Source organism: Chlorocebus sabaeus, chromosome 20, assembly GCF_047675955.1.
Source record: "Chlorocebus sabaeus isolate Y175 chromosome 20, mChlSab1.0.hap1, whole genome shotgun sequence".
Taxonomy (NCBI): Eukaryota; Metazoa; Chordata; class Mammalia; order Primates; family Cercopithecidae; genus Chlorocebus; species Chlorocebus sabaeus.
The window spans coordinates 97,434,082-97,452,808 of record NC_132923.1 but is presented as its reverse complement, the minus strand read 5'-3'; the positions used below and the strand labels follow the sequence as shown (position 1 = coordinate 97,452,808).

The following is an 18,727-nucleotide window of genomic DNA, read 5'->3' as shown; positions in this document are numbered from 1 at the left end:
GAGGCCAAGGTGGGAGCATCACTTGAGTCTAGGAGTTCAAGACCAGCCTGGGCAACATAGGGAGGCCCTGTCTCTACAAAAATTTAAAAAGTAGCCGGGTATGGTGGTATACATCTGTGGTCCCAGCTACTATGGCTGCTTGGGCCTGGGAGGTTGAGGCTGCAGTGAACCAAGATCCAGTGAACCAAGATCCAGTCACTGCATTCCAGCATGGGTAACAAAGCGAGATTCTGTCTCAAAAATAAGTAAATAAATAAAAAATAAAAAAGACTGTGGTCATGTCTCTACCAGGCTCTCTTCCCCTTCCTGCTGGCTTGAACTTGTGGACACCTAGCTTCAGCCTTGTAGGCACAACAGTGCCCTAGTGGGTGGTGAGGGATCAAGACAGAAGGAATCTGGGTCTCAGGATATCTGTGTTGAGTGGAGCTTCCTGCTGACCTGGAATGTTCACCAGGCTGTTACATGGGAGACAAATAAACTTCCATCTTCTTTCATCCACAGAATGATTGCTAGGCCTCTTTGTTATAGAGGCTGAACCTTATCCTTACTAAGCACAGGGAAGAAGAGCATGGCAGAACCAAAGACTTTCCAGGCTAATACAGCAGCCCAGCCAACAGGCCTGCATGGCTGCCTCAGAACATCGCTGGGATTGCATCCCAAGGGGAAGCCTGGGAAGGAAGCAGTATCCTGTATTGGCTAAGACTGAATCAGACAGGCCTTGGTCTTAATTTTGGCTGGAATATTTATTAGTGTCGTGAACTTTGGTACTTTCACTAACAAATTGAGTCTCAGTTTCCTCTTCTGTAAAATGGGGATGATAGCGGTAGTTACTCACAGAGCTATGTGAGAATTTTATGAGACAGTGTAGATCAAAGGCTCACAAATGTTTACTGTTATTAATGGGATCAGCTAATAGACGTGATTTTTCCTACCCTCTCTCTCCAGGAAGGAGGTTAATGTCTTGAGTTTTCTACAAAGTCATAAATATTCAGTGCAAATAAATTACAAGTTCCTAAGACCTTCAGCACACCCAATATTTCTTAGTCACCTACTATGGGCCAGGCACTAGGAGAGGGGCCAGGGGACAGAGAGACCCTTGTGGAAATTAATTTATGCATTGCTCCTCAGAAAGCATTAACCTTCTCCAGGCCTACAGGTTGGAGTCCAGTCACCTACTGAATGCCAATCTACCTCAGCTTGGAAAGAAATCCCAACCCTTCTTCCCACCTCCTGATGAGGTGCCTCAGCCCCACCCAAACAAGTGAAATCATAATCTCTGGGGCCTGGGTGCCGAGAGTTTTATTTTTATTATTTTTATTATATTTATTTATTATTATTTTTGAGACAGAGTCTCGCTCTGTCGCCCAGGCTAGAGTGCAGTGGTGTGATCTTGACTCACTGAAACCTCCGCCTCCTGGGTTCAAGTGATTCTTCTGCCTCGGCCTCCTACGTAGCTGGGACTACAGGTGCACACCACCATACCCAGCTACTTTTTGTATTTTTAGTAGAGACGGGGTTTCACCATATTGGCCAGGCTGGTCTCAAACTCCTGACCTCATGATACGCCCACCTTGGCCTCCCAAAGTGTTGGGATTATAGGCATGAGCCACGGCGCTTGGCCACCAATATTTTTAAATAGCATCTAAGTGTTTCCCATGAATAGGTGAAATTCAGTCTGAACACTGCTCCTCCTCGGTCACCCCACATCACTCCAAGTGCAAGTTTCCTTCCTTCCTTCCTTCCTTTTTTTTTTTTTTTTTTTTTTTCCTGAGATGGAATCTCACCTGTTGCCCAGGCTAGAGTGCAGTGGTGCAATTTCGTCTCACTGCAACCTCTGCTTCCTGGGTTCAAGCAATTCTTCTGCCTCAGCCTCCCATGTAGCTGGGATTACAGGTGTGCACAAACATGCCCAGCTGATTTTGTATTTTTAGTACAGATGGAGTTTCACTATGTTGGCCAGGCTGGTCTCGAACTCCTGACCTCAGGTGATCCACCCGCCTCAGCCTCCCAAAGTGCTGGGATTACAGGTGTGAGCCACTGCACCCAACCAAGTTTCTTAAACAAGGTCCCACCTTGGCATTCCCTTGGCAAAATCTTCCAGGGCTGTCACTGCCTAGAGGCTGAAGCCCAGACTCTGCATGACACTCCCAGCCTTTCACAGTTTGGATCCAGCCTCCTCTCATTAATGACACTAATGGCTAAGATTGGTGGAGCAGTTCATACGACCCAGGCACTCTATTGAGAGCTTTACATGTGTTATGTCATTCAATTACCACCCAACCTTAGGAGACGATGTCTTAGTTCAGTTTCCTCATCTGTAAAATGGGATTCCAAGAAAAGCATTGGCTACAGTGTCTGGTACACAGTTATCACTCAACCAATAGTAACCATTACTGCATCTTCTCTGATTTATTGATGAGAAAGTTGAGGATAAGGGAGGTTCAGTAACTTGCCCAAGACTACATACAACTCATTAATAAAGAAGTCTGGCTTCAGTGCCCAGGCTAGCCCACCTCTCACCCTGTCACTGAGGGCCCATGCTCAACTCAGAGCCAACATCTACAGCTTTCCTTGATGAGGTCTCCAGGTCTTTGCACATAGAATAGTTCCTTTCCTCCTCCTCCTGGAAAGCTTCCTCCTAGAACCACCTACCCCCTTGACACCCTGGGCAGGGTCACATACCCCAACTCTGTTCCCTTCAGCCTTCCCAACAAACCTCCATACTCTCATCTCACCAAACTATCATCTTGATGGAGGGTGTGCCCCCCACTCAAAGTGACTATGTCCTTCCCAGCTCTGGCTCCACTGTGCCTGGCTAGCACGGAGCAGACCTCTGTGTTTGCTGGATTTGTTGCGAGCCGAATCCATCAGACAGCCAAGCCAAGGGTGGAGAGCAATGCCTGCTGGCAGGACAGCTTGACTGCTCCCAGCTGTCAGTGTGCACTTGGAGTGGACACTCGCACTTGCCTTTGGCCAGGGTCTCCTGGCCATTTGCCAGAACTTCCAGTCCCTTGGCCCTGGCTCTCACTCTGCTCTGCAGCCTCCCCGCAAAGTCGGCCAGCAGGGGGTTCACCCCCTAGAGGGGCCCGGACCATCCACAGCATGAGTCCAGAAGATTTCTCACCTTCTCAGTTCACTTCTTCAACAAGTATTTATTGAATGCCAGCTATGGGCCAGGCCCTGTGCTCAATGCTGGGTACAGAGTGGAGAGTGAACCAGGCATGGCACCTGGCCTCATGAGCTTACACTCGAGTGGGAGGGACAGTCAACCAACAAGTAAATTACACAAAGGGATATGCAGTGGCAAATTCCCCATGAAGGGAAAGAACAGAGGCCTTGTCATAGATGAACTCCTCAAGTACAGTGACTCAAGGAAGGCCTCTTAGAGGAGGCAACTCTGAAGCTAAGGCTTGAGGGTCTGAAGAACTCAGCCATGCACAGGGTAGGGGAAGAGCATTCTTGGCAAAGGGAACAGCATATGCAAAGTGCTGGAGGTGGGAACGAGGCTGGAATGTCGAGGAAATGAAGGAAAGCCAGGTGGCAGAAGCTCAGGTAGCAAGTCTGGGACTGGCAAGAAATGAGGCTGGAAGTGAGGTTGGGACCAAAACAGGAAGACTTTTAGAATAACAGGGTAACAGAGTGAGGTTTTCAAACCAGAGATGATATGATATGACCTGCAGCTTTCAAGTTCTCTCTGGTGCTACTGAGAACCGACTGACAAAGCAAGAGGGAAGACCTTTTTGATCTGGGGGAGTTGATGTGGCCTGGCCAGGCTGGCTGTGGATGCAGACAGAAGTGGACAGACTCCAGAGAGAGTTTAGAGGTAGAATCTACTGGAAGTTTCCAGAAGCACTAAAAAAATCTTTATTGGATGTCCGCAACAACCGCTGCAATGGGGTAGGAGTTGGAGACCCCAGGAAGGCTTGGGGATAGAAACAGAAGATGCAAGTCCTTGACCACGGATTCAGATCACACAGTCACCCTTCCTTCCACAATATCCCAGGGACAATGAAAGCAAGTTCAGCCAAGATGCTGAAAGTACTGGGTCATTCCCACCTCATTTCAGTGGCGTCACAGATTCTCTGGAGTTGCATACATGCAACGTGGAAATGTGTTTCCCACAGCCCCACTAGGGATGCTCAGGCTAGGAAGTTGCCAAACTACAAGACTACATCACTGACCTGGTATCCCAGGAGCAGCAGCAGCAGGAGGAGGAGGAGGAGGAAGAGGAAGAGGAGGAGGAGTTGTCCTTGTTCCTGTCCTGAGTGGGCCCCTTCATGATAAAGGGGAAACTGGCCTTTGCCTTCTGTTACCTCCTCTGTCTGTCCCCACTCCTGGGAGCATGTGTGAGTCCTGTCTTCCTTCTACCTCAGTCTCCCCTCTGCCTCCCTCAGGAGCACTCCCTGCCAATGACCCACTCTCTAAAATGATTCCCCCTCTCCTTGCTACTGCACATCTCAGATGGGTCCAGGAGGACAGCAGTCTGATGGAACTAGCTCACACTAAAAATGAAAGAGGTGCTTTCCTCTTTATCCCTCCTTGAGGAGTTTGTCTTTTCAAAATAGCTTTCTGGGACACTCAAATGATCTCCTCCCTCTTATCCACCTCTTTGAAAGGGCTCTTTTCCCCAGGGTTTCTGCAACTCACTTTTCAGTCCATGGAGTCTCCTCAATGCAGCCTCTGGGGAGGGTGGTTCCATCAAAGGGAGGAGGTGGGAGAATCTTCCCAGGGGTGACAACTGAAGTATCTAACCAGTGTGGAATGAGCACCAGTGAATTGCTGGCTCTGGGACTCCACAGCCTTGGATCTGCCAGGCAGTAACCAGATTGTAGGAGTCCTGGGGGAAGTGCCAGGCAGTCGGGGGGGCACTTGGAGTCACTTGGGGGAGTAGATATTTACCAATGAGTACAAAAGGGTTTCTGCATTTTATCAACTGGTGTGGCAGCACTGGTCCCACTGGGTGTCAGTCCAGTCTCCACTGTTCTGCTGGGAACGATCGCTGGACCATTTGTTTCCTCTATTAGAAAAAGTGGCCTGGGGTGGAGCTGAGGAATGAAATGGTCTCTGAGCAGAGCCAGCTCTGTGGAGTCCTGGTGAACAGGATCTCAGGCCCTCGACCCGTTGTATGACCTTGAAGGGCCGAGGTGCCTCGAATCATCTTTTCTCTTGCCCCTCCTCGCAGTTATTTTTGTCCAGCCTGACAGCCCTTGGCTGTTCCAGCAGTCTGGGCTCTGTGAGCCGGATGCAAACCAGGCAGCACAGACGTCTGGTGCTGAATCCCAAGAGGTTCCTCTCTGCACACCATCACATGGGGCCACAGCCCCTCTGCACTGTGTGCACCCAATGGGGAGGGACCACACGCCTGGAGGATGGTGACTGTAAGATGTGGGGGGCTGAGTTCTCCATTGCTCAACCCTGGCTCCTGTCTGGGAGAGCTGTCCAAGGCCTGGTGTGAGGACACCCTGTCACAGAGTTTTGCTGCTGCCTAGAAACCTCCCAGCTGCGTTTATCAGGCCAGCTGTGTGCAGGGACCTGTTAGTCAGTGAGAGGGTGGGTGTCTGCTGCTGGGAGGAGGGTAGGAGCAGGCTCTGCTGGGCCCCCAGTCTCCAGGCCTTGGAGAAAGGGTCTGTCCTGTGGTGGAGAAAGGGTCTGTCCTGTGGTTCAGTGTGATGGTGTGGCCCAAGGACAGGTGGGCAGGGGCAGACAGGGTTCCCAGGAGACCTCTTTGTGGCCCCTGCTCAGTTACTATCTCCAGGAAGCGAGGCAGACACTATGTTCCAGCCTCTTGGCGTGGGAAGGCTGCAGCCAGTCAGTCATTGCTCCTGACTGGGGTCTGACCGCTCCAAGGAACAGCCTGCCTTGGGTCCTGGTGCCCTTCAGGTTAAAGCTTTTTCCCAGACCCAAGGTTCATGCCTGCTGCTGGTGTGCAGAGGGCAGGAGAGGGGTCTGGGCGCAGCTCTGAGGGTCACTCCCAGGACTCATGTGTGCAGGTGAGGAATGGAACCAAGCCTCTGAGACCAGAACAGCTCCAGGAGAGCTGGGTGGATAAGCTGGGATAACAGCGAGGAGGAGAGATGGGCTGGAGGAGGAGGGGGCCTCTGATGGCTGGAGAATGTGCCTTCACATATGAGCCAGTCCAGGAAGCAAAGCAGAAAAGGCAGTGCCCTTTTTTGGGCTCCTGGTGAAAGAACCTTCCTTATTCCTGGGGGCGGGGTGGTGAAGGGGCAGCTCAGAAAGCCCCGATTTCAGTGATTTCAGAGACCCAGGAGTGGTACAGCATGGCTCCCCCTGGCCTCCCAGCTGGCCCTGGGGAGGATGAGTTGGGGGCGGGAACAGAGACGTAAGCAGCGGACCCTATAGGACCAGGGGGTGTGGGGGAGGAAGATCGCAGGAGGGGAGTGATGTGGCTGTTCCTGGCAGCCCTGCTGCTGGGGGCTACAGGCACAGGGGTCGCTGGCCTCTCTAGGGGGCGGGCCCTCCGGGTGGAAGATGCCCCTCGACTGGGCAGCACATTCCTCCAGGCTGGCAGGATGATGCCTGTGGCTCTGCGAATGGGAGCGGTTCGGAGGGCTGGGATGGGGTAAGCAGGAGAGGAGGCGCTGGGCAGGACAGGGCCGGGCACTCTTCCCAGGATGGCGAGCTGGTTGCTCAGGGCTGGCAGCCCCGGGCAGCTATGGAAGAAAGACCAGGGCCAGGCAGCAAAGGCCAGGGGGCCAGTGTGTGTGGGCGAAGGCTCCATCTCGGCTGCGTAGCTGTTGAGGTGGGAGAGAAGGCGAATCCGAACGGGGTCTGCACGGCTGCTGGGCCCTTCAAGGACCCCCAGGTACCTGATGACCTCGGTGAGGCACTCCCGAAAACCAATGCTCCGGAAGTCAACTGCCAGGGCTCGGGCATCAAAGAATCCTGCGAAGGGAGGAGTGATGAAGGTCATGCCAGGTGTGGGGAGAAGCCTGGGGCCTCGGTCTGTCTGTTTGAGTTCTGGACCTGCCTCCTCCACTCACTCCCTGGGCAGCCTTGGCCATGTCACCCTGACTCTCTGAGCCCGTCTCCCCATCTGCAGAGTGAGAACAAAAATCCCTGCCTGGGGTGGAGGGTGGAGGGTGGAGGGTTATAATGATCAAATGAATTCACTAAACTATGAAGCATTATAAAATGTAAAATATTGCTTGCATCACAATTCGTGATTAATGCAAAGAAAAAACTTTGTGGCCAAGATAACTTCATTGAAGTAAATACGTGACAGATATGAAAGGTTGTGCACTTGAAGGTATAGAACAACCCTGCCTGCTGAGAGGGGCAGATGCCCAGGAAGGGAGGTGGCAGCAGCAGCCATCAGAGTGAGGAGGCCCCTTGGAGAAGGCAGCATAGTGTAGCAGTGATGTGTGAGTTCGTCAGAGGCCAGGAGAGCTGGGTTCAAATCCTGGGTCAGCTACTTAACTAGCTGCCTTATTGTGGACAAGTCTCTATCTCTCTGTGCCTCAACTTCCTTAGCTGTAAAATGGGGATATAGCAGTGCCTACTGTATAGAGTTGTGAGGGTGAAATTAAAATAGTGCACAGAAAATGCTGAATAAATGAAAAATTAGCTATCACTTATATTACTGGCTTGACCCTGTTGGCATCTGAGTTTGTCCCTTGGCTCAAAAGGCAATCTGGAAAGCAAGACCCCACTGTGATCCTCAGCTGCTCAGCCAGGGACCCTCTCTTTGATGGATAACCACGTGAACTTCCTGCACAAGTATTCACATCCTCACTGCCTCTCCATACCTGTTCCTCTCTTGGCCACCTTCTGGGCAAAGACAGACAGAACAACCCAAGCCAGCACTGGTCTCATGACGATGGCAGCAAATATCTGGTCCTTGGTTCATGGCCCCCACAGAGGAACAGCTCAGCTGGAGACTACGTTTGGAGCCAGGTCAACTTGTGGGCAAGAACCAACTCTACTCTACACTTAGCCATGTAAGTTCAAGCAAATCCCTCACCTTTCTGTGTTTGCTGTTCTTTTTCTATTTTTATTATTTATTTATTTATTTTTTATTTTTTTGAGACAGAGTCTTGCTGTTGCCCAGGCTGGAGTTCAGTGGCACGATCTTGGCTCACTGCAAGCTCCACCTCTTGGGTTCACGCCATTCTCCTGCCTCAGCCTCACGAGTAGCTGGGACTACAGGCGCCCGCCACCATGCCTGGTTAATTTTTTGTGTTTAGTAGAGATGGGGTTTCACCGTGTTAGCCAGGATGGCCTCGATCTCCTAACCTCCTGATCTGCCCACCTTGGCCTCCCAAAGTGCTGGGATTACAGGCGTGAGCCACCATGCCCGGCCTTTTTAAAATTTTTTTTGAGATGGAGTCTCGCTCTGTCCCCCAGGCTGGAGTGCAGTGGTGCGATCTCGGCTCACTGCAAGCTCCGCCTCCCGGGTTCACGCCATTCTCCTGCCTCAGTCTCCTGAGTAGCTGGGACTACAGGTGCCCGCCACCACGCCCAGCTAATTTTTTGTATTTTTAGTAGAGACGGGGTTTCACCATGTTAGTCAGGATGGTCTCGATCTCCTGACCTCATGATCCACCCGCCTTGGCCTCCCAAAGTGCTGGGATTACAAGCATGAGCCACCATGCCCGGCCTGGAAGTGTCTTTAAAGCCACTGTTCCATTACTTTATTGTAACTGATGGGCTTAAAATAACAAAATGAGTTAATTTGTGTCCTGCTACAATCCTGAGATTTGTGGTGAGCATGATATGTCACCCCAGCACTGCCAAGGACCCCACAACAGCCCAGAAGGCTAGACCAGTGGGTAGGATACCACGCTCCTCCCTGGGCTCAGGGGGTCAGATTGGGATCCCAGTGAGAATTAGCTCATTCAGGCAAATCCTTAATGAGGTCCTGGGTTGGGGAAGGGTGGGACCCATAGGAACAGTCTGTTACAGAAGAAAGCACCTCCCAGGTCTAAGACTGGAGGGAGCTGAATTGAGGAAAAGGTTTCACCAAATGGAGACCCTGAAAGTGGAGAGGGAGATGCTGAAAGGAGAGAGAGAAGCTTTGCAAATGTTCCCTCCATTGACCGAGCTCCTCAGAGTGGGCAGCGTATGGACTTGCTCACCAACGTATCCCCAGGGCCCAGTCTCAAAATATTTGTTGTATGAATGACGCCTGAAAGAGAAGAGCATGGGTACCTGTCCCGCCAGTGGCATGGAGCATTTTCAAGTGATCCACCGTCATCTGTAAGACCTCGGCTTTCTCCAGCTTGGAAGAGCCCTGCGGGTACAGAAGACAGAAGGGTGGAGCCTCCAGCTGACCATGTCGCTGTGCGGTGTCATCAGCACTCAATGTCTTGATTTTCTCACCTTCCTCGCACTCCACTGCTGCCTGCAACTGGGCTTCTGCTTTGGCCAAATTCTCCAAATCTAGAACATTCTTTTCAGTTCTCCTCTCAGACCACCTGTCCACTGTACGGCTGCCGATCATCTTTCCTGAAACCACTCCTCCCTTGACTTGCACGACAGCACTGTTTCTGGGCTCTCCTTTCACCATGCCTCTTGATCTGCCATCTCTTAGCACAGTAGTGTCCCTTCTGTGTTACTTCGCATTCTGCTGCTCCCTGCAGAGGGGCTTGTCACCTCCATGGCTTTAACCGCCATCGTCAGAATGAATGCCTCTTAAACCAGCTTTTCCGGGAATCCAACTTCAGACTCAATGTGCCCAAGATCTAGCTCATCATCTTATCCCCAGACTACTTCTCTTCCTTTTTTACTCTCTTGGGAAATGCTTCCTAAGCCTCCCAGGTGAAGCCTGAAGATCAGACGCTCCATGGGAGTCCCTTGAGGGCAGATACTAGGTCTAGTTCACGGCTGGTCCTGTGACGGTTTTAGTGAACATCTGTGGGACGACTGACTTGTTCTCACCAGCATAAGGGAAGGCAGAGGACCTGTGACCTGTGCCTTGGTGCATAGGGTGAGAATCTCCTAGGCTGAGCCCACTGCCTGATTCCCCACTGTAGTTCCCCCACCGTAACACGCTCGATGGCAGAGCGCTCACTCTCTGAGCAGCCTGTTCTACTTTCAAATCACTCTGGAAATGTCTGTAGTGCAGACGGATGGGGGCTTGAGAATCACATAGCCCTGTGCCCTGCTCTTCACTAGCTGTGTGATCTGGTATAAGTTACTTCACCTCTCTGTGCTTCAGTTTCCTTACCTGTGCCATGGGCATAATAACCCCTACCTTTCGGGATCATTCTGAGGAGTCAATTCAATGGGATGATGGACATAAAGCCACCTGAGACACCTAAATATAAATTTCCATTCCTCTTACGCTGGCCAGTGACAGATATTGGTAAATGAACACAGCATCTCAGGCAGCTGCTACCAATCAACGAGAGATGCCACGAGAAACGAACCTTATCTGCCACCCACACAGTGTTTCCTCTAGCACAATCAGCAGTGTCACATACCTGTTTCTCAAAGGCAGTGGGGACCAAGCGTCGCAATTCAGACAGGCTACTGTTAATGCGGTCTCGACGCCGTTTCTCTATGATCTAAACAATCATGACAAGAAGTTACTCACAGGTGCGTCATCAGTTTCCAAAGTGCCTTGATGGACATCAACTCATATTTACCCACACAGTGTTTTTGTGAGGGAGATCAATCTAGTCTTACTTTATGGTGGAGAAAACCAAGGCCCAGAGAAGGACAGTGATTTGCTTAAGGTCACACAGCAAGAAAGTGCAGAGCTGGGAGTACAACTCAGACCTCTTGTCTTGGTCTATAGGGGTGATATTCAAGATGTTTAACCGCTGGTACAGCAGGGCACAGCCAATCAGAATGAGGACACCAGCCACGGTGCAGGAGCAGGCCCTGGAGGCCCCCGCTGGCCAGGAGGGAGACCCTGTCAGCTGTGAAGTCATGAGATGGTGTGGAGAGTCCCACGTGTTGCTCTCTCTAGCTGCAGAGCCCTTCCACTCACATACCCTCATTCTTCCCTCACGATACTGGTAGCAGAACACTGGGAGGACAGATTTGACCTCATTTTACAGATAAGGAAAATGAAGGCTGGAAGGAAGTGGTTTGCCTAAGGGCTTACAGTCAGTGAGTGTCAGGCTGCTCTCTACCAGACCCCAAGTGTCTGGACTCCCAGTGCGGAAGCACAGCTGCATCCTGGGAGGAAAGTGGGGCTGAACACGACGGACAGATGACAGTGGCAAGCGGGGATCCTTCTGTCCCCTCCCCCATCCTGGCACACTGAGGGGGATGAAAATTCTGGACTCAGAGACGAGACAGAAGATAGGATGGGGGGCAGGCTGGAACAACAATCATAATGGCCTATTGTGTGTCTGCTATTGTTACATTAATGCACTTAATCTGCAAAGCAGCCCTTTGAGGTGGGCCCTGTCATTATTCCAGTTACACAAAGGAGCAAATCAGGCTCAGGGAGGTTAAGAGGCTTGCCGGGAATCACCCTGATAGCTAGTGCCAGAGCAAGGATTTGAACCCAGGCAGTTAGCTTCATGGTGAAGTTTCTGCCCAAGGTTCTCCCCGCCAGACTGCAGGGGATTCATGGCAACCCTTTGTTGGGCAACTCAGAGGCTGAGACGGACACTCACCCCTCTGCGTTTCTTCCTGGCTTGCATCTGCGAAGGGCTGGGGGTGGACAGCGGCCTGGCCATCTGGCTGGAAAGGAAAAGAAAAGCTGATTTTTCAGGGCTGGGGGACCGTCTCCCTGGCCTGGGCCGACCTTGGGACAGGAGGAGCCGCAGGGCGGGCCTGGAAGGAGGGGTTTGCTCTCCCCTTCTTCCCGGGGACTCATTTCAACCCAGGTCAAGTCCTCTCAAGCACTCTGGGCCCACTCTGGGCTCTTGGTCTGGACCTGCTCGGCCTCGCCCCTCGCCCCTGGCCCCTCGCAGCGGCCGTCGGGGAACCGCGCACCGCGGCGCGCTAGCTCCGGCTCCTGCAACCCGATCCCCGAGGGCGGGGCGGGCGAGGTCACTGGCCGGCGGCGGCGGGGCTGGGCCGGGCGGGTTGGGTTTCAGAGGGAGCCGCTGGGAACGAGCGTGGAAAGAGCAGATGCCGCTGCTTCCCACGGGCCGGGCGCGCCGGCCGCCCGCCCTCCGCCCCGCCTGCAGCTGCCGCCGCCTCCCACGCGGTGCGGCCGGGGGCGAAGGGGAGGCGGCATCTGGGTCACAGGCCCTTCTCGGATGCTCTGGGACACTGCCCTGGCCTCCCAGAAGGCCCCGTCCCCCCAGCCTCGGCCACTCCTCCCACTCCGTGGCTTCCTTCTGCAGCCCCGGTTGAATGATGGATGTTTGCTCACACCCCAGGAGCTCCCATTACAGAGAAGAGGCTCAACCCTGGGGGGAGCTTTTCCTGCCCAGACTCTGACCAAAATAATCTCCAGCCCAACTGCTAACCCTTCTTAAGGTTTTCTGCTTCAGAAGTTCTCTTAGAATGGTGAGGATTCGCTGGGTCCACTGAGGCATCATTCATTTGGCCAACACTTCTAAGGCCTTATTCAGGCCTGGGTGGGTGGTGGTGCACTCAGCCAGACCCCAGCCCTCCCTCAGCTCAGCTCCAGTGGGCAGACACTGCACCAACAAACAACAAACAAGGTGACTCCCCTGCCATTATGGAAGACATAACGCCACACATCTGAACAGGAACCTGCAAGCTGGACTTCACCCACACCTGCTCCTGCTGCCCCTGGGTTCCCCATCTCAGTGAAGGTACCCCGCTTCTGCAAGGTGGAAAGCTGATGCTGTCTTTGATTCCTCCTCCTCCTTGCCCCCACCTCATCCAAACCTGCCCACACTATGTCTAAAATACATCTCATGTCTGTCCTCTTCCTCTCCGCCACTTCTCTCAATGCTACGCCTCTATCATTGTTCATCTGGATGACTGCAAGAGCTTCTTGTTGGGTGCTTTTACAACCTCTTTGACTCTCTACAAGCCTATCTCCACACTGCAGGCAGAGTGATCATTTAAATCTGATCATATCACTCACTTAAAACTCCTCCGTGGCTCCCCAGTGTGTTTTTGTTTGTTTTGTCTTTTTTTTTTGAGATTGTAGTCTCACTCTGTTGCCCAGGCTGGAGTGCACTGGCATGATCTAGGCTCACTGCAACCTCTGCCACCCAGTTCAAGTGATTCTCCTGCATCAGCCTCCGAAATAACTGGGATTACAGGCACCCACCACCATGTCTAGCTAATTTTTGCATTTTTAGTAGAGATGGGGTTTCACCATGTTGGCCAGGATGGTTTTGAACTCCTGACCTCAGGTGATCTGCCCGCCTCGGCCTCCTAAAGTGCTGGGATTATAGGCATGAGCCACCACGCCTGGCCCCAGTGTTTTTTAAGATCAAGGCCACCATCTTTCAGGTGGTCCAACTGGCCCCTGTCAACCCCTCCAGACTCAACCCTCATCCTCTGTATGCTCCAGCCTATGAATGCACTAACTCCTTCTGCAGTTGCACATACTATCCCCTAACCTAGGTCCACCATCTCTGGTCCACCCATCACCCCAAGCCCCAGTCCCTTTACCCCATAACTTCTATAATTCATCAGATCTCAACTCAGATGGCACCTCCCTGGGGAGCCTTTTCTAACATTCCTCCTCCCACTAGTATCCCCTGCTCAATACTCTCCTAGCACCCTGCTTTCACAGCATTTATGCCAATTTGTTGTTTTATATGGTTATTTGATTGATGTCTATCTCTCCAACAAATCCGTAAGCTCCATGAGGCCATGAGCCACGTCTGTTACATTCACTATTGCAGCTTCGAATACAGCAGAACTCATGGTAGAGCTTTCTTCTCTTACCCATGTATTTGGCATCACTGGGGAACAGAGACTTAAGTACCATAAAATCTACGGCCTAGGACTTTGTGGAATGGGGGCATAAATGACTTACCAGAAAGGTCCCAGCCCATGTGACTACCCTTTTGGCATTTGAATTTGGATCATTTTCATCAACTGCTCAGAGAAGGTTGCAGAAGAGACCAGATAGCATTTGTCAAATCCTACTGCTATGTCCCTGGCTTTGTCCAGACACATCTGGAAAAGGATATCTCCCACCCAAACATCTGGACAAGCAGACCTGGTAAGAAGTCTGTAATAGCTCCTAGGAGGGAGGGCCCAGCAAGCTAGGTCCAGGCTCAGATGGCCAGATCCTGAGATCTATGGGGCAGCTTGTTTACAAAGCCTCACGGGTTCACTGGGGACAAGCCCCAGGAGCCAAGACACACTAAGAAACACGACCTTTGTTCCCCCCAGCTTGATAAAGCGTCTCTTTGGGTATTGGGTTAGCCTCGCGCACGTCACTGCCTCTCAGCCTGATCCCTCCGCTGGGACCATCTGTTGGAGGCTGACGCACCCATTTCAGGGCAAAGCAGTGCTGCGATCCCTTTTTCCAATCTCCTGGTCAGCTTCTCCCTGTTGTATTATTTTCCCCCACTTCTCCTCTCCCCATATCTCAGAGGCAAACCTCACATTACAGTTTTCTTGGCCCCAACATTATGTGTCTTTCCCTCCTTTGAGCCTTACAAAAGCCCATCTTACAGATGAGAATGCTGAGCTTCAGGAAGCTAAAGCAGCTTGCCCAGCCTACCCAGCTGCTAAGGAGCAAAGCCAGCAGGGAATCCGCATCTTCTGGCTCCACTTCAGCATTGTTTCCCTTCTAATTCCTACTTCCTGTCTGTCTGAATAGCCTTCCAGACCCCTTATTTTCAAAGTTCCCAAGAGCCCAGCCAGAGCTCCCTTCCAGCCCATGATCTGGCCCTGACAGTGGGAGGAGGTGTGGGATTCTCTTGTCTGAGAATCTGAAAATGACACAGATTTTCATGGACCCAGAGAAGATACGTTGACCATCAAGAGCTGTTCCATAGGCCTCTAGTGGCTCCTGGCCAGAATTCTGGGGCAGTCTCTTATAGCAGAGAAGCTTTCCAGGTGGTCCCGACCACCCTCAGTGCTGACTTCCCCTGGGAACTCCCCCGTGGAACCCTTGCAGATGACCCTAATCATTTTGTGTCAGCCAAAGGCAGAATCACCATGTTCCAAATGAACGGATCTCAGAGAGAACTGAGTCCATTTGTAAAATGAGGAAACTCAGAGCGGAAGGGATCTTCCCCAGGTCACATAGCAAATTAGAGGAAAATCCAGAACTACAGTCAGTTCTAGTGTCTGGTGGCTTTTTTTTTTTTTTTTTTGAGATGGAGTCTTACTCTGTCACCCAGGCTGGAGTGCAGTGGTGGGATCTCAGCTCACTGCAACCTCTGCCTTCCAGGTTCAAGTGATTCTCCTGTCTCAGCCTTCTGAGTAACTGGGACTACAGGCACGTGCCGCCATGCCTGGCTAATTTTTTGTATTTTTAGTAGAGACGGCGTTTCACCATGTTAGCCAGGATGGTCTCCATCTCCTGACCTCGTGATCTGCCTATCTCGGCCTCCCAAAGTGCTGGAATTACAGGCATGAGCCACTGCACCCGGTCTTAAGTGGCTTTTAATCTGGGGCTTTTGCCAGTGCACCCCATATATTCATCATCCCGTCATGTAGATCTTGGAGCCAGTACTTTTTGTTCTATACTGCACTTCCACATCTATCTGTCTAATTTATTGCACAATAGCCCTGTGAGTGAAGTATTATTTGGGCCACTTCACATTTAGGAAAAACAATCATTTTACAGGTGGAGTGACAGACACTGGAGTTAAGAATCACTCCAGTAAGTCCAGTCTTCAGACTTCTGGTCTTTTCATTAGACCATGCTGTCTCATAAATATGTTGCCCCCCCCAACTGAATGGTGACCGCTTTGACAGCAACATTTACTGGAAGTTACTTTGTATCAAAGCAGGGAGTTATGTAACTTTATGTACATTACTTCATCAAACCTTATCCTGTGAGGCAGGAATGCTAATGCATTCCTATTTTGAAAGGGAGAAAACTGAGGTTCAGAAAGGTGTAAAAGTAACTGGCCAAAGTTAATGGTGGTAAGATTCAAACTCAGGTCTATCTGACTCCAAGGCCACCACCTTATATTGTTCAGGAAGAGGACCCTGATCCAGGGTCTGACATGTGGCAGGTGCTCATTAGACATTTGCAAAGGGAGAGGAGAGGCTGTCCTCTCAGTTTAGACTCATCCTGTGTCAGGGGGCCAGGTTCAGATGAGAGCTCTGTGGGTAAGTTTCACAGATGTGGCAGGACTGCCACCAGGCAGATGCCCACAGTGACGGTGGAACACACTCTGCTTTTTACTCTTATGTTTCTGAGTGTAGGGGATTTGCGCCCTGCCCCTAACCCCGAGAGACTGGCTGCCTCCGTCCTGCAGCCCTTGTCAGTGTTTATCTGCTTTCTGTGTACATGAAGCTCTTCTTCCCTGAGAGTTCCCTGAGGGCAGAGGCTGAGCAGGATACATCTGGCCCCCCTATGCCCAGCCCGGGGTCTGGGCCACAGCAGGCATCGTTCAGTGCTCCCTGAATTGAAGCATTGATGTCTGCTGGCGGGGAGGGCCCTTTGGTGAGTGCTACAAAGAGGCGTCTATAAGTCAGCCTCTGCCAGATGTCCAACTGCTTTCTCTCCTCAGAGGGGTCTGCTCCTCTAAGGACAGTGTCTAAAAATGGGCTCTGTATATATAGGAAATGCTATATGTATAGGAAAAAAATGCCTACTGATCCTTTATGCCTCATGTGAGCAGTTGCCCAGATGCCACCATCTTCAAGAAGCCCTCCTTGCCATCTTTGGTTGACAGTGACCTCTCCTTGCTTAAGTGCCCTCACAGCCTACAGTCTGTCTCCTTTCCATCCTGTCCATGGTGTTTTTATGACCTGGCAGGTCACTGACTGGGCTGCAAACTTGTGGAGGACAGAAGCCAGCTCTGATCAGCCTAGTTCTCTGGCATCAATTTTGTGCCTCTGATCTATGAAGACCCAATGCCATTGAATTTGAGACCCCGCACCAACACCACCACATGGTGCTGTGCCCTTTCCTGGCCCTTAACAGGCACAGGCTAAGATAACTGCTTCTCTAAATAGCAGTTTCTGTTAAACAGTTAAGAAAGGCTGATATGTTGCATAGCGAATTGTATTATACACCCTAAAAACAAATGTACAGGATGCAAGAGGAATATCTATTATGGCATTTTCCTGGGATTTGTGACTGAGGCAGGATCCCTGGATCTCAGAAAACTGGAGAGCACTAAAATTACAAAATGTCCTCAAAAATATCCCTAAGAATTCCTAAGAATTAACTGGGCCCGACACACTGGCTTATGTCTGTAATCCCAACACTTTGGGAGGCCAAGGCAGGAGGATCACTTAAGCCCAGGAGATCAAGGTTGCCATGAGCTATGATCATGCCAATGCACTCCAGCATGGGCAACAGAGTGAGACTGTGTCAAAAAAAAAAAAAAGAAAGAAAGAAAGAAAGAGAGGAAGGAAGAGAGGAAGGAAGGAAGGAAGGAAGGAAGGAAGGAAGGAAGGAAGGAAGGAAGGAAGGAGGGAAGGATTAACTGAATTCCCCTCCAATTCTGTTCTAGAGAGTCAAGTCTGGATGAGCCAAGAGAGATGAAGTATCCCTTTCTTTTCCACTGCTGTCTTTGTTTTACTGATGGGGAAACAGACTCAGGACAGACTCTGTCAGGGAAACCAATGGCCCAAGACCACGTAGTGAGTTGGTGGCAGATTTGGGGCTGAGACCCCGGTCTTCAGACTCCCAATCAGCCCTGCAGCTCTTTCAGGGTGCTGGGAATCACATGGTGTGTGCCTAAGCATGTGCTGTGGTAAGCCCTTGACATACTTACCTCATTTGGTTTTCCCAATACTTCTATGAATTTAGTTCTATTATTAATGCTCATTTAACAGATAAGTAAACTGAAGCTTAGACAGTTCACAGAACTGCGAGGTAGCAGAACTATACAAGTGCAATTTGTTCGACAGGTTTGAAGCAGGTCAGACTGTCTACCAGGAGCTGAAAGACACTGGCAGCAGGGGGGCACGATAGGAGGCACACTGGAAATGGAGTCTAGGCCCTTGCAAGTCGCTTATTATTTTTTTCAATACTAAGACCCTAAATCCAAAGTCCAGTTTGCTCAAAGGAGGACAAGTTTTCTTCTTCCTGAAATAATTTGTGGACTACATGAAAACTACATCCAAACTAGGATAAAATTGGGAAAGAATAGGGTTACTCTGCATCGTCAGCAGATTTCGGACAGGGGCTAGGGTACCATCAGTCTATGAGAGTTTTCTAGAATCTCCAGGGAAAACTCCTTGCCAGTGGCCTCCCCTAGGCCACTTCAACCGATAGATGATAACCCACTAGCCACCAGATCCCCCGTGCCGGCATCCCCAGCCCTGCACGACGGAGAGCGCACAGGATCCAGGCACTCGTGCGTGTAAAGGCACAGCCCACACACGCCCCACACGCCGACACCTGTGGCCCCGCGCTCACCCGCCTCTGCCCAGGCGGTGCTGGAGGGCTGGCCTGCCTGCTCGGTGAGCCCATCGGACCGACCCCCACCTCGCTCGCCCTCCGCGTGCTCAGCCTCCGCATCCCGGCCCTTACCTCAGCTCGCCCTCTTGGCCCACGTCGATGGGTCCATCGGACTCACCGTCAGAGCCGCTCGGCTCCTTGGGTCGCTTCATGGCGAACGCAGGCTGCCGGGTCTCAGCCCCGCGGCTAGGGCTCCCAGTCGGGAAGTCGGGCCCCGCCCCGGCCCCGCCCCGGCCCCGCCTCAGGGGCACCGCCGCCGCCCTTTCC

At 51.6% G+C, this 18,727-nt stretch overlaps 1 protein-coding gene across 3 annotated transcripts; it reads right to left on the bottom strand.

Moving 5' to 3' along the window:
- Positions 1–2,384: 2,384 nt before the first annotated feature.
- HEYL (hes related family bHLH transcription factor with YRPW motif like) lies at positions 2,385–18,678 on the bottom strand. 3 transcript variants are annotated; one of them, XR_005240225.2, is made up of 6 exons: positions 18,533–18,678; positions 11,592–11,658; positions 10,443–10,526; positions 9,169–9,250; positions 4,648–6,903; positions 2,385–4,273 (listed from the first exon to the last, which is right to left on the bottom strand). XR_005240225.2 is itself a non-coding variant. In XM_007979301.3 (5 exons), the coding sequence occupies exons 1-5, from the start codon at positions 18,610–18,612 to the stop codon at positions 6,230–6,232; spliced, it is 987 nt and encodes a 328-aa protein (XP_007977492.2). In that variant the 5' UTR covers positions 18,613–18,678; the 3' UTR covers positions 2,385–6,229. The 3 variants fall into 3 exon arrangements, 2 of the variants coding, with proteins under 2 accessions (XP_007977492.2, XP_037853360.1); XM_007979301.3 differs by having other exon boundaries at positions 2,385–6,903; XM_037997432.2 differs by having other exon boundaries at positions 2,385–6,903; positions 18,579–18,659.
- Positions 18,679–18,727: the final 49 nt, after the last annotated feature.

Excerpts from the sequence above, each read along its gene's own strand:
- HEYL (XM_007979301.3), bottom strand. The coding sequence starts at position 18,612 with ATGAAGCGACCCAAGGAGCCGAGCGGCTCTGACGGTGAGTCCGATGGA. Across the intron at positions 10,527-11,591 it reads CCAGGAAGAAACGCAGAGGG|ATCATAGAGAAACGGCGTCG; the intron begins GTGAGTGTCCGT and ends ATGATTGTTTAG. Across the intron at positions 9,251-10,442 it reads CCACTGCCTTTGAGAAACAG|GGCTCTTCCAAGCTGGAGAA; the intron begins GTATGTGACACT and ends CTGTACCCGCAG.